General features: G+C 39.0%; 2 protein-coding genes across 2 annotated transcripts in view; both read left to right on the top strand.

Annotated features, from left to right (window-relative positions):
• The window catches only part of LMAN1 (lectin, mannose binding 1), a 29264-nt gene extending 26680 nt beyond the window's left edge, over positions 1-2584 (top strand). The window contains exon 14 of the mRNA XM_074383322.1: positions 350-2584. The gene's annotated coding sequence lies outside the window, so the exon portion shown is untranslated. The remainder of the gene's footprint in view (positions 1-349) is intronic.
• A 54-nt stretch (positions 2585-2638) lies between these two features.
• Positions 2639-14897, top strand: part of CPLX4 (complexin 4) — a 35582-nt gene continuing 23323 nt past the window's right edge. Inside the window, exon 1 of the mRNA XM_003926030.3 lies at positions 2639-12446. Coding sequence (XP_003926079.1) covers positions 12280-12446 — 167 coding nt within the window. The 5' untranslated portion in view covers positions 2639-12279. The remainder of the gene's footprint in view (positions 12447-14897) is intronic.

A 14897-nucleotide genomic window follows, 5' to 3' on the forward strand; every position in this document is an offset into this window, starting at 1 on the left:
TGGTAATGTATTCATTTCACGATTGCCCATGTTCTTGAATGTCTTCATTCCAATGGTGTCAGGTCAATATTATGAAAATAAGTTTTGTATTTATATGTGTAACTTAAGGAATTTATTTCTCCCGTTTACTACAGCATGTAAATTCAGCTCAAATTGCATGATCTGAGGGTGTTTGAAATTTACAAAACCTCCCACTCATTCTGGTTTAGGTTGAGTTACTCCAGGCGGCTGGGGTTAGTGACCATTTGCATCCTCTTTTAAATCAAGGTGGCTGTAGTAGAAGCAGTTTTAAGATTTTTGAAGGCAAAATTTGAAAAACAGTGAATATTTCTGATTGTTTACCTTTTAGTGCCAGAACGGAGGACATCGTGAAGCACTTGTTGGTAAACTTAACCTTGAAATGTCATACTGGAAGGAGTTTTTATAGTCTTTGTGCGTAGTTCCAGGTATTATAGAAACAGTCTGTCAATGACATTTTAAGATGCAAATTAAATTTTGTTCACAGTTGATTCAGACTGATTTTTGCTGGCTTCAAAATACTCTGTTACCTAAAGTGGTTGTCTTTCATTTGCCATAGAATTCCAAAAAATACTATTTTATAAAATAGTACTGTTGAATTATTACAAGCCTCCCTCGGTTTGCTCTCAAATGTCATTTACAGATTGGGCTAACAACCTAAAATCTGTATAAAGACTTTGTGAAGAGCTCTGCATTATAGCAATACCAAACTAGTACTGTGTGTGCAAGCGCTCTCGCGTTGCCTTTTGTGTTGCTGTTTATCCTAGAACACTGAAAGAGAATATGCCAGTGATAACTCACTTCACTTCAGTCATTTCAACACAGAAAATGCGTCTCTAGTGTTTTTCTTTCTTAGTGTTAACATTTTGAAATTCATGTTTCAGAGACTTTGTCATCACAGAATTTACTCTTATTCCATGAAAAAAAAAATACCTTCAGAAGAATATTTAAGTTATAGACTATGAAACTTGAGAAATCCTCTTGAGATAAAAGGCTGCCAAATTCAGTATTATAAAGTCTATGGTCATATGTGCCTGTGCATTAAAGGAATACCAGATTTATGCAATGTACATTTTTCAGGCTGAAATTCAAGGGGAATCATTCTGATCATTCTTAATACAAATGGAGATGGCTTTTAAGAAACAGCATGAGCATGAACCTTTTATCTTTTTTACTTAGTGATATACTTTGCTTGAAAATCGCTCAGTAAAGTAGTTCACACAGAATGTGTATCGTATTATTTGAAGTTTGGTTTTTCTCAAAATCATTGACTTTAAGGAGCTCATTTCTGAACAAAAAGGTTTGCTCTGTGGAAAAATTAATCACTGCCAGGATTCTATTATTTCTGTACTGTTTTGTATAATTGAATTTGTTCACTTCTCTCACACCAGCAAGTGTTTTACAGGTGCCTTGGATGAAAACAAAATTGATTTTAAAATTTTTATGTAAGGCATTGTGTTTATGATGCCACTTTTAAAACGAAAATGCAATTACGTAATGGCTAATGCCCTTATTTAATGTACCTATTTGTGTTCTAATAGTTGTTTGAATGTTTTGTTCACTTTAAAACTTTACCATAAAGTCACAAACAATAAACAACATTTTGTTATGTATTAAAGGGACATCGGTGTTTCTCAAAGTATGGTCCATGAGCCATCTGGGTCATGGAATGCTTGTTAAGAATACAGATTCCAGTGCCTGTTTCAGACCACTTGAATCAAATCTTAGGGGTGGGGCTTTGGGATGTCATTGTTCAATAGGCACCTCAGGAGATTCTGAGCACACCAGTGTTTAAGAACCACTAAAATGAGGAGTGAAAAAGAAAAATAGGTGTTTTGTTAATTTAAAGCTGAGCTGAGAGGATATTTTTATTGTCAATGACATTAACAGATATGCACTGATTCTTTGATACCTACAATTTAATTAATGTTCTTTTTACTAAAACTCTTGGTTCATGAGCAACTACAAACTGAATCCAAATTATTACCTGTTGTTTTTAGTATTTTGGTGATAGCTTTTAAACTTACGAGATCATCCTGAGATCATTCATGGTCAAGCCATGAAAACTCCCATTTTCAAGCCTGCCTGCTAATGCTTTTTTGCCTTCCTAATTGTGATTATGGTAACATTTTATTTCAGACAGTTGTACTTTTTGATAACTTAGGGAAAATAGAAACTACTTGAACAAAGGGTCGCCTGCCTCACTGCATTGCAGAGGTACAATTTTTGTAAAGAACGTAAATAGCAGTTGTGAATATTAAGATGTGATTATCTTTGCCTGTCCATGTGCTATCGAAAGAAGATAATGAATAAATAATTATACTGAGGATTTTTTAAATTTATAAGATCTAATGTGAAATCCACACTTGGAACTTTTTAGATCTATATGTTGCCTGCTTAATATATTTCTTTTAATACATTACTTAAAGTTTAAAAGGGTTTTCTATCCACTGTCAATTTCAATTGAATAACATTTTGTCAAGTTTTTTTTCCTGATTGTTATTTGATGCTAGCTGGAATTCAAGAAATGGCATTGACCTTATTCAAATAAAGAAATATTTTAGTAAATTTGCTTTTTCTTTCATTGATCATGGATAATAATTTGCCGTTTGTTTTCCAGACAGGCCCTGTATTGTGATAGTATTTCATTTTTCACATGCTTTGGGCTATGCCCTAGGTGGCCTGCTGCCTGCAGAGGGAGTGCGTAGAAGAAGCATGGCAGGAGAACACAGAGATGGTCATGGATAACTGTTTACCCTTTCCGGTAATGAAAGATACAAATTAATTAAAACAATGTATTCGATGTTTTTACCTTTAATAACCAAACGATGGCAAAAGTGTTGTTAAGCTGGAACTCCTAGTCATTACTAATAAGTGGTAGTTTAAAAAATATTTTAATCTTTATGGCAAATACAATTTAACCAACTAATTCCAATTCTGAGAGTTAATGGGGTATAAAAATAAGAGTAGGGCTTTGAGGTTAGACAAGGCTAGGTTTGAATCTTGGTTCTGTCACTTACTGGAGGTGACCTTCGGTTTCCTTATAATACATCACGTGGTTATAAACGTAAAAAAAGAGAGTCTTTATAAGGAGCCTTCAAAAAATAGTAGACTAATTGGCAAAGGCAAATGCTGGATACGTAGATGGGTTCTAAATTAATCAGAACTTAAAACCTGATCCGGGAGCCTGTAGGTAGCAGAGAGTGGCACAAACTAGACTATATATATAGGCCCTAGATACTGTCATTGAAAGTTATGTTCATTTGTGGCATTGAGGACACGGCTTTAGGCCTGGAAAACCCAGGGGCTCGAATTGAGATACTAGGATAAAGTGAGGACCCCGTAAGACTGCTCCTTAGAGGAAATGGGCTGCAAGGACGTCTTACACCCATCCGACAGCTCAGAGAAGGCATAGGAAGCTTCTCTTCCTGGAGTTCTGGGTAAGGGGACATGTCTTGTTAAGAAATTGAAGCCTCAGATGTATGCTTTACCTACATGTGTAGAATTCTGTATGTCAAAAACAAGGTATAAATTAGTTGTAGTCTGGGAAGATGCGGAAGGCAAAACAAAACCACTCATTAGAAATAATTCCACAACAAAAGTATATTAGACAACCATAGGACAGCCAGTTTTAAATAAAATGAACTTTAAAAATTATAAACCAAACCAGAAAAATGTGAAAGAGTGACAGTAGACACAATAGTGAAACTGGCACCTCCAAGAATCTGGAGATAATAGAACAGTTGGAAGAGGACAAATATGTACACTTGAAATTACTTTAAAAATACTGAAGAGTTTATGAAAAGACTGGTAATCATGAGGAAGGAATGAAACACTGAAAAATAAGACAGCTGGAGTTCCAAAGAACCACCCAAAACACAACTTCAGTGTGGGAGGTGGGGATCAAATTTGGATACCAGATTGGACAAAGCTCAAAAGAATTCTTGAATTAGAAGATAGATCTGCTGGGTACAGTGGCTCATGCCTGTAATTCAAGCACTTTGGGAGGCTGAGGCGGGTGGATCACGAGGTCAGGAGTTCGAGACCAGCCTGGCCAACATGGTGAAACCTCATCGCTAGTAAAAATAGAAACAATTAGCCAGGTGTGGTAGCACACACCTGTAGTCCCAGCTACTCAAGAGGCTGAGGCAGGAGAATTGCTTGAATCTGGGAGGCAGAGGCTGCAGTGAGCCGAGATCGCACCACTGTGCTCCAGCCTGGGTGACAGAGCAAGACTCCATCTCAAAAAAAAAAAACAAAAAAAAGATCTGAGCAAATTACTGAGAGTGCAACACAGATACTAGGATGGTGAAAAATGCAATAAATGGGTAATCAGTGAAAAGGTACAACATCTAGCAGGAGTTCTAGAAGGAATAGGTAGAGTCATGATGAGGAACTGTTCAAAGGGGTAATAGCTGAGAACTTTTCAGAGTTGATGCACACATGTATTTGAGTCTAAGGCAGGGTGGTAGGTTGGAGAAGCTTCCCACAGAAGATGTCTGAGCCACGTGCTAAAGTATGTGTAGCGCAAGGAGGACTGGAAGAGAACTTACTCCACGCAGACAAAATAACATGAACAAAAGCATCGAGCTGAGAAATAGTGCAGTTTATTTGAGAACCTGTAAGCTATTCTGCTATGCTGGGGAAAATGATGGTTGGTGGGATATTCAGAGGCCAGATCCCAAGGCTCTGTAAAGGAGCTTGGACTTCATCCAAAGGGTAATTGGAAGGTCATGAAAATCTTAAGCAGAAAGGCAATCCTTGCATTTCAAACACTGCAGTCGCTGATTGCTTCATGGAGAATGGATTGGAGAAAGGAGACCTGAGACAGAGACCAGCCACAGTGGTCCCAGTGAAAAATGGTGGCCGAAAAAAGGCCAAAATTCTATAAATAGTAGCATTGGACAATTAGAGTTTGTTTGGGCTACTCTAACAAAATACCATAAATGAGGTGGCTTATAAAAAACAAATGTATTGCTCATTGTTCTGGAAGACTGGGAAATCAAAGATCAAGACTCTACCCTCATGTCCTAGTCGCCTACAAAAGGTCCCACCTCTTAGTAGTCCTACCTTGGGGATTAGGATTTCAACATAGGAGTTTTGGGACAAATGCAAACATTCAGATCATAGAGAGCATCTAATGACTGTTTGAAGTGGGGAGTGACTGAAAAGGAAGAACATACGTTGATATACTGTTTCTGGCTTGTGGAATTGGATGGAAGGTGTCCTAAGACAGGGAACACCAGAAAAAGGATGGGAATTGAAGACGAGGGAAGAAGAGGTTGAGCTCCATTTGGGACATAGATTTTGACATAACTAGCCAAGTAAAGATGGCCAGAAGGCAATATAGGCTTGGAGTCAGGGCAGAGCCATGCCTCAATTTTTTATCTCTAAAATAGGGTGGTAATTGAGATAACAGAGGACCATGAATAGAGCTGAGGAACCAGATGCCTGTGCCCAACAAATGTGAGCTATTGTTATTCTATCCGTCTGAAAATCGGAAGAGAGAACTAACCCAGAACAGTACAACACAGGATTTTTGGCTCTTTCTCTGCCTGCATAACAGTTGTTTAAAAAAAAAAAAGGGAAACCGTCCTCAGCAGTGCTGAGTCGCCTTCTGTTTCTCAGATCCTCACAAGTCCAAAAGCTGCCTGCTCAGCCTCCACGTGGCATTTGTTCTTTCTCTTCTCCTCTGAACCTCTGTGACGTCCACTGCTGTTCCTCCTGACAGCGTCATCCCCTGTGTTGGCCATTAACTGCTCTTTCTTCTGGATCTGCCATTTCTGCCATGTCAGCCCAGCAGTGGCACCATTTCCGCCATGTTCCGTCAGGCACACAGGCCCCACAGCTACTCAGGGGAGGGTTTCACTCTCCTGTCAGACACTGCAGCCACCTCTGCCATCTGGACCAGGCACCCTCATGACTGCCATTGCCCACAGAAGCAATGGAAGCTTCCAGGAGCCAGTCTGTGGGGTGATGTATTAGGTTCTTCAGAGAAACCTTTAAATACATAGACACACATGTACATATACACATATACACATATACATATAAAATAAGGTATGGCTCACATGATTACGGAGGCTGAGAAGTCCCATGATCTGCCGTCTGCAAGCTGGAGACCCACAAAAGCCTGTTGTGAAGCCAGAGGCCTGAGAGCCAGAGCCGACGGTGTAGAGTCCATCTGAGCCTGAAGGCCTAAAGACCCTGAGTACCACGGACAGAGGAGGATCAGTGTTCTCAACCCTAACAGCAAATCCAGTCGTCCTCTGGCTTTCTGTTCTCTTTAGGCCCTCACAGGTTGGATGATGCCCACCCACACTGAGGAGGACCATCAGCTTTCCTGAGTCAGCCTATTGAAATGCAAATCTCTTCCATGAACAGCCTCATGGGCACACCAGAAACAATGTTTAACCAGATAAATCTTGGCATCCTGTGGCCCAGTCAAATTGGCATGTAAAATTAACCATCATGGGTAGTTTGTGGCCAAATAGAGAAGAATGACTGTCTCCTGCCTGCATGTTACTTTCTGTTAAGAAAATACTAAAGCAGTGATGCGTAGGCCCCAGTGTAAGAGTTCTCAGTGAGAATGGCTGTTACTATTTAATTAAAGGTCCATCTTTAGGAAACAGTCCTAATGGGTTCATGAGCCTTGACAGGGTGAACCCAAGTTAAAGACACTACCAGAACTGCTCATGCCTCTGATAACTAAGTCTTTGTAACTGAGACAAGCTTACTGTGTCTGCTCTGGCTGAGTCTCTCCTAAGAACCTCCTTAGTACTTAATGCAAATAGACTTATTGCTACCCACGCCACAAATGTTACAATTTGCCAAATATACCTGAATTCCAGGCATGAACATAGCTCAAACTGGTCAGCCCACTGTATAAACAGTAAGTTAGTAAATTAATCTTCGGTTCCCAGTCCATCTTCTTCTTTCATGCAGAAACAGCATGGCAATTTACAACCAGATCATGGAAGCCAGTATGTCCTGTTAGAGAAAAACAACCACTGAATTGCCTACCAATTCAGCACTCTACCAGCATGGAAGTTCCGTGGCAGAGAAGATACAGAATGGAATACAGTTATTACCTCACCAAAAAGTGATGTCTGCGAACTGAAATAGACCGGTCATACAGTGTTGGCAAAATAAATAGGGGCCACTTGTGGTGGCTCACACCTATAATCCCAGCTTTGGAAGGCCAAGGTGGGAGGATCACTCGAACCCAGAAGGTTGAGACCACCCTAGGCAGCATAGCGAGACCTCATCTCTACAAAAAAATTAAAAATTAGCCAGGTGTGATGGTACATGCCTGCAGTCTCAGCTACTCAAGAGGCTGAGGCAGGAGGATCACTTGAGTCTAAGAGGTTGAGGCTATAGTGAGCCATGATTATGCACTCCAGTTTGGGTGACAGAGTGAGACCCTGTCTCTTTCTCTCTCTCTCTCTCTCTCTCTCACACACACACACACACACATATACACAATTTTGAAACGGTCAGTATAACATTGCTGAATATTCCTGGGAAACAAAAGAATCAGCCTGGGATACATTTCCTAAAATGGTCACTTGAGACAAAGGATTGAGATGCTTTGAGTATCACAGAGTCACAAATGGTCTCACAACCTATCAGAAAACAACAGTCCAAAGCAGTACTGAAGAGACTCAGGTCCTGTAGCTCAATGAAAACCATACTGTCATGATTGGGAAATGTTTTTGCACAGCTGCTATATAGCCTTGAGTTTGTATCTACAAGAATATTAACCAATCCTATAGAAATGAAAAGAAACATGCTATTTGGCCTGGCATTTCAATACAGTTCATTATTTATTAAGTGTCTGTGATGTACATGACACTCTATTAGGTAAAACACAAAGCACTAAAATATCTCCAGTAGGCAGTTACTAGGATTAGGACTGCGCATTTAATTTGCTTTGTGGTTTCCATAATGTCCATCTATTTCCCAAGACTTTTTCCTCTTTTTATATTACCTCTTTTTCCCAGTTAGAATAGAGGTTGAAAATCAATCCCAGTGAATCTCATCTTTAGGTCATCTCTACACTTAACCAATTAGCCGAGTGTGGTGACACATGCCTTGGCACTTGGTGACCTTTTTTTTCTTCCAGTTCTGCTGACCTTCAGGAGCGCGGAGGTTTAGCTGCATGGCTACCCATGAAATGTTGTTGTATCACCTGCTAAGAGGATGTAACGACTGAGACAGGGCAACCTAATCATCATGACTTCCTTGGGGAAGGTCAAAAAAGAAATGATACCACTAGCCAGCTTTAATTACAGGAGCAAAACTAGGCATTTGATGTGAAAAGAAAAATCCCAGGTGAAGGACCTAAATGGATTTATGCTGTTTGAATGTGATCTCTTTCTAAAATGTAATTCCACTAATGGGATTATTGCTTCTCTAGTAAATTCTTTGGGTCAGATACCATCAAATTTTTCAAGTTGAGTGGGTCACAACCAATCAGTGTTTACAAAAGTGGTCCATTAAATCAGAAGGAGGCATGATTTTAAAAACTATGTCAAGTAGTCTTGATCCTGGGAGCTGGCAAAGAAGGCAGCAACCACCATGGTGTGGATGTGTAAATGCTAAGATGCTACTTCTGTTAAGGTGTCCAGGTTCTTGGCATTTTGAACAAAGAATTGGACAAAATGCACAAAGAAAGGAACGAAAGCAACAAAAGCAGAGATTTATTAAAAACAAAAGTAGACTCCACAGACTGGGAGTGGCCCCAGCCTAGGGGCTCAAGAGCCCCTTCACTGAATTTTCTGGGGTTTAAATATCCTCTAGAGGTTTCCCATTAGTTACTTGGTGTACACCCTCTGTAAATGAAGTAGTATGCAATCAATCTGATTGGTTGGCTGAAGTGAAGTTACAAGTTTACACCCTATGCAAGCATCTGATTGGTTGTGGAAAGCAACCAGTCAGAGGCTGAAGTGAAGTTACAAAGTTACACGCCTATGCAAATGTCTGATTGGTTGCTTTTGGCAACCGATTGGTTGCTTTCTGCATCTGACTGGTTGCAAAAAGCAACCAATCAGAGATACTTTGAGTTTTCCACACAGAATCTGTTAAGGGGAGCAGAGAGTTGCAAAGGAAGTAAGGGAGTAGCCTCCAGTCCTTTTGTTACTTGGGTGTGGAAAGTTGGGATTTTCCTTTTAATTTAGTTCTAGGAAGTCAGCATGAATTGGCCTTAGATTCCCTGCCTCCAGACCTTATTCTCCTGCCTCACTTCTGCCTGAAGATAACTCTCCAAGTGCCTCCATCATCCCAGGTAGTATCTTGAGTACTTTCATTGAAGGCGGATTGCTCAAAAATAAGCCATTAGATCTAGTGGCAATCATTCATTCATTGTTTTCCCTAAGCTTTTTTTTGACCACTTATTATGTACTAAGCATGATCTCAGAGATGGGGATGCAAAGGTGAACAAAATTGCACTGATCTCTGTCATGGAGCTTACATTCCAATGGAGTAGGTGGAAAGGAAACAACTAAATCAATGAAAATACAATTTCAGGTAGAGTGCAGTCCTATGAAGAAAAATAGAATAGGATAGAGGATTAAAAGGTGGAGTAGTGGAGGCAGGGTGTCTTAGGATGGCCGGGGAAGTCCCTCTAAGAAGGTCGACGTGAACAGAAGCCTGAATTAAGCAAAGGTGAGCCACCCGGAGATATGGAAGAGTAAGACAGGCCAGGAGGTTCCAGGAGGACACAGGTGGGAGCAAACTTGGTTTAAAGGAAAATGAGGACATGAATGTGATTAGAATAGAATGAGCAAAGGGAGCCTGGCTGAGGAGGCTGGCAGCGAAGCAGTAGTCGATCTTGCATGGTCTTGCAGGCCACAGTGAGTGGAGATTCTATGCAAGAAAGTGGGGAGCCATGGGATGGGGACACCTAGAGGTTCCATTCATGAATCCAGGGCATTTACTTCTCCTTATGAAGGAATGGAAGGTTCTACCACCACTTCTACAAGATTCTACAGCCAGGGGTGGTGGCTCACACTTATAATCCCAGTGCTTTGAGAGGCTGAGGCAAACAGATTGCTTGAGGTTAGGAGTTCAAGACCAGGCTGGCCAATATGGCAAAACCGTGTCTCTACCAAAAATACAAAAAATAGCCAGATGTGGTGGCGCGCACCTGTAATCCCAGCTACTCGGGAGGCTAAGGCAGGAGAATCGCTTGAACCTGGGAGGCAGAGGTTGCAGTGAGCTGTGATCTTGCCCCTGCGCTATAGCCTGGATGACAGAGCGAGACAGTGAGGCTGTCTCAAAACAAACAAACAAACAAACAAAAAAACCAAAGAATTCTACACACAGCAGCTAGCAACTTCTGGATGTCCAAGGGCAAAGGCCATTGTAATAAATCAAGGAATAAAAAGTGTTATAAGTCATGACCTCATTCTCAATGGAATTACCTGTTGAGGAAATAATAATAAATATATTTGATTTCATAAAACAAAGCACTCTCAGGAGGCCTTTTGTGGCCACATTGGTGTAGCTACCACTTAAAAGTCGCCATAATGCGTGACACCCCCTCCTAACCCCTACACATAAACATAGATTCAGAAAAGGACTGGACAGGGAGACATTCCTTTACACATGGGTGCTGGGGTTTAGAATTGACACCCTCACTGTTAATAATATCTCCTAATTCCTCATAAAATGGAATTTTTAGAATAGATTTTATCATAAATCTAAATAATTACTTATAATAAAATGTAGACAGAATAGACAAAAAAATAATTACTTGTAATAAAAGGTAGAGCAGCTAGAAACACAAGCCTGTGGCTTTTATTTCATGGTTTGAAAAGTTCTATGAGACAACATTAATTAGTAACATTCCTCAATGGACATGCAACATAGTTTATTATAAACGGTAATTTAGAAATATGCTGTGAACATGTTAAGTTCCAAGCAACCCATCTAAAAGCAAAAGTGGAGCTCACTATTCATGTACATTCTCATCGGAGCTCTGAGTACAGCTTATATTTCAGCCTAAATTATCTTTTTTAGCCTTTCATATCGAGGCCATTTTAGCAGCATTTTAGAATAGATTAGTAAAAGGGAAAGCAGACATTAAAATATATAAAGTAAGCGTTTTAGGCAAGAATCCAGATTATATAATTCTATATGATCAGAGAGATAATCACCTATTTTCTGAGAGGACTCATGCCTTCAGATAAAATAACCCTGGGTTACATGTCTTCCTTCCCACCCCACCCTCTTTGGCGTGCTTTAATTAGAAAGATACTAGCATAGATTAAAGTCTTAGCCATACTCAATTCTTCCCTTGACCTGAAGAAAACCACAGCCATAGAGAATCTGCTGTGATAGAAAACATTGTCAGTTTCATCCAAGTACACCAGCAAGCTTAAATAGAGCACCCAGGAGGTGGACTGTTTATGCAAGAGAAAAAAAGTGACCCTTACGTATTGATGATTTGACTCACATAATGAATGGTCTTACCTTCTGCATCAGAGCCTTGAAGTGTCAAGCACATGATTTCCATGCAGACAAGTAACATTTCCGTGCAGGAGAAGTCTAAGATAATCTTCCAGATGTAAACCAACGACCTGCTGTCTGGGTCTTTGCGTTTGTCAGTTGTGTATTTATGTATGGGACACAGTAACTGTGGAAGCAAACCAAATTCAAGCAAACTAAAAAGCAAATCCTTCCATAGTACTTAAAGTCCAATGAGATAAAATGATGGATCAAAAGGATTATGTTTGCTTAATGAAGCATTCTGGGTTTTGAGTCTCATTGGTCTCAGTTTTTCAACAGGATGTTGTGCTCAAGGGCTGGAATTTGGAAATTCCACAACAGCTATATCATCAGTCAGCTCTGATTAATTTAATTGAAATAGGACTCTTGATGAAGCCCTGCTGTGCTTATAATTAAAAATTTAGAAAAGGGTAGGGAGAAGTGTAGATGATGTGGGGGTTTCTTTTTCCTGTGAAATTAGCTGAATGTATTAATTCAGAAGGTAGGCAGTAGCCTCTGATTGTATGCTTTAGTAATCTGAACCATCTGCCTCTATATACTAAGGAGTTCACCACTTTAATCCAGCTTACGGCCGACAAACCACTCTTCTCTATCAGTATGCCCTTGAATAGATGAGGCTATACAAAGTCCTTTGCTCTTAAATGTATTGCTGTCACTGAGAATATTTGGAGGTTTTCTCTTGGGTTCGTTTGGATATTTTTTTTTCAGCTTTTGTCTGAATTTTGGTTTTATTTTTCTGGGACAGAGAAAATGGCCTTCCTTATGAAAAGTATGATAAGTAACCAGGTAAAGAATTTAGGATTTGGTGGTGGGTCTGAAGAAAATAAAGAAGAAGGAGGTACATCTGATCCTGCAGCAGCTCATGGGATGACTAGAGAGGAGTATGAGGAATATCAAAAGCAAATGATTGAGGAGAAGTGAGTACATGCTACTTCAAATTTCCCTTAAAAAGCAAAGGAAATTCATTCTGGCCACACCTTCTTCAGCTCCCCAGTTTATTTCTCTTTGCTTTTTAAGATGCCTTTCCTTTCGCCGTTTACCTCTAACCGGAGAAAAGATCATTCTTCTAAAGTAAACAGTTCCCTAATATCAGCAGCGACTATGTTCTTTGTTCTACATGTGGTAATGAAAATGAACAATAGTAAATGCATCTATATGTTGTTCTTAACGCAGCTTAACACTTTCTGGTCTAGGCATGTTTTGATTAACCTCAATTTAATTATTTAGATGAAAATTGGTGGGTTTCACTATCTTTATGGTCTTTCTAAAATTCATCCTCCTGGCAAGTAGAAAGTCTTCAAATTGTAAAAATTCAGACCTTATACCTAGAAAAGGGCCTAAAAGAACATAGTGGGGCACTTCCTTGATCTTACATGTGAAAAAAAAAAAAAAAAAAAAAAAGAAACAACCCAGAAAGCATACATAACATGACAATTATGTCGTAAGACTTATCAAAGACTACGAATAGATTTGTAGACTATTTAATATGGAAATTCTAAACATACAGAAAAGTAGAAGAGTAGGATGAATACCCATATATCCTATGACATAAAGACAACAGCTTACATTTTGCTACATTTGCTTATAGATTAAATAGCGAGATGCTAGATAACAGTTTTTAAAGTAAATCACAGATGTCATGATACTTCATCCCTAAAAACTTCAGCCACCTTCTGCCAAAAATAAAGGCGTTCTCTTGGTTATATAAAATATAACAAAAATAAAATATAAAATATAAGCAATATTTTAGTGGGGTATTACAGAATGTGAACACCAACAGCTTTTCACCACTTGAAGACTGATTCTAAGATAAATGTAATCTCTATGTAATTTTTAAATGTTTAAGGTAGAATTAATAGTCTGTTAATAATCAACTAAGAAATGAAACATCATTCTAGGGGTTAAATGTTTATTATATGTTTCAAAAGAAAAGTAATTCTTTTTTTGCCACCAGGGTTCTTTTGCTAATGATCAATTACATAATAGTTGCCCAAGTCCTATCGCTAAGATGATTATAGGTGAAAAGGTTAATGACCTGTAGGAAACAAAGAAAGTACAAAGACTACGTTTAGTGGAAACCTTGTCTATTGTACTGTTCTGAAAGAAATCATGGATTATAAGCTACCTAGAATACATTATGCTTGGCTCTGCAGTAAATTAAAGTCAGTTTGTTTTTTTTTTAAAGTCAATGCAACTAGCAAAAGTGATGGTGGTGGTTAAGACTTGGGCGAAAGCGGCAGCATTCCTTGAATACTGGCTGATTTTACCTATGGCATGTAAAAGAACAAAAAGCTGTAAAAGCAAAGTAAGCACTGTGTAATGAAGAATAGAACACATACATCAGCATCAAACATTCTCAGATCAGGTAGGCTAATGAAAACAGTCAGAAATGTAGACTACAGTTGTGATCATGTGAAATATCATTTACTATGTCCAAGCAGTAGATCCGATTGCAGATAAGGCATCTATCTGATTAACTAATGTCCTAGTTTTCCTTAATTTTATATCTGAACAGATCAAAGCTCAAAATGACCAAATTGTACAGTCAATCAGTAGACTGAGTTGTCAGCTACTCAGTTTTTTGCATATGTGTGTGCGAGAATATTCTATATTTAGGTAGTCACTCAATTTAAGAAACAGTGGCAGGACGATGGGGCAGTCAGCTTCCCTGTGATAAAGAAGGATGATTCTTCAGTCCATTGTTTGAATTTTCAGGAGTTTCATCACCTCAAATGCAACATGTAGTAAGCATTAAAAATAATTCATCACAAGATAAACGCAGGGATAGCTCCAAACAGTATAGCATATTAAATAATTAAAATTAATGTTAGCAAATAAAAGCCTCCTAAACCCATCCTCATTATTTTAAGAACTGGGGACACAGACTATACGATGTATAAACAAAAAACTATTTAGCAATGCACTCTATTTAACAATGCACATTCATTTTTATTTTCCATCTGTGTTCAATTTGTGTGTGTGTGTGTGTGTGTGTGTGTGTGTGTGTGTGTGTGTTACTGGTTACATTAGTATTGAAGGAGGTCTAATCATAAATAGACTCCAGAAAGGAAATAAAACAATAGTCGTTTATCCCTCCATTTTCTCAATTATATTAAAATGCTTCTTTGCCTTAGTTATGGTTCAACAATTTCTACAATACCATTTGTAACTTGACTATGACCTTTGTTTTATTCAGTAACTGTTTGGACCCCAAGTATAAGCAGAGCACTGTGAGGAATATACTGAAATGAAAGACTTGGCTTTTCTTCTGCAGAAATTTACACTTTACTTGGTGAGGGGGAGACTAACAAGCTGCATGTGATGGTAAATGGAGCAACTGGTTTTCTGTGTGATTTGTAGCCTGGCTC

Source organism: Saimiri boliviensis, chromosome 13 (genome assembly GCF_048565385.1).
Source record: "Saimiri boliviensis isolate mSaiBol1 chromosome 13, mSaiBol1.pri, whole genome shotgun sequence".
NCBI classification, from domain to species: domain Eukaryota; kingdom Metazoa; phylum Chordata; class Mammalia; order Primates; family Cebidae; genus Saimiri; species Saimiri boliviensis.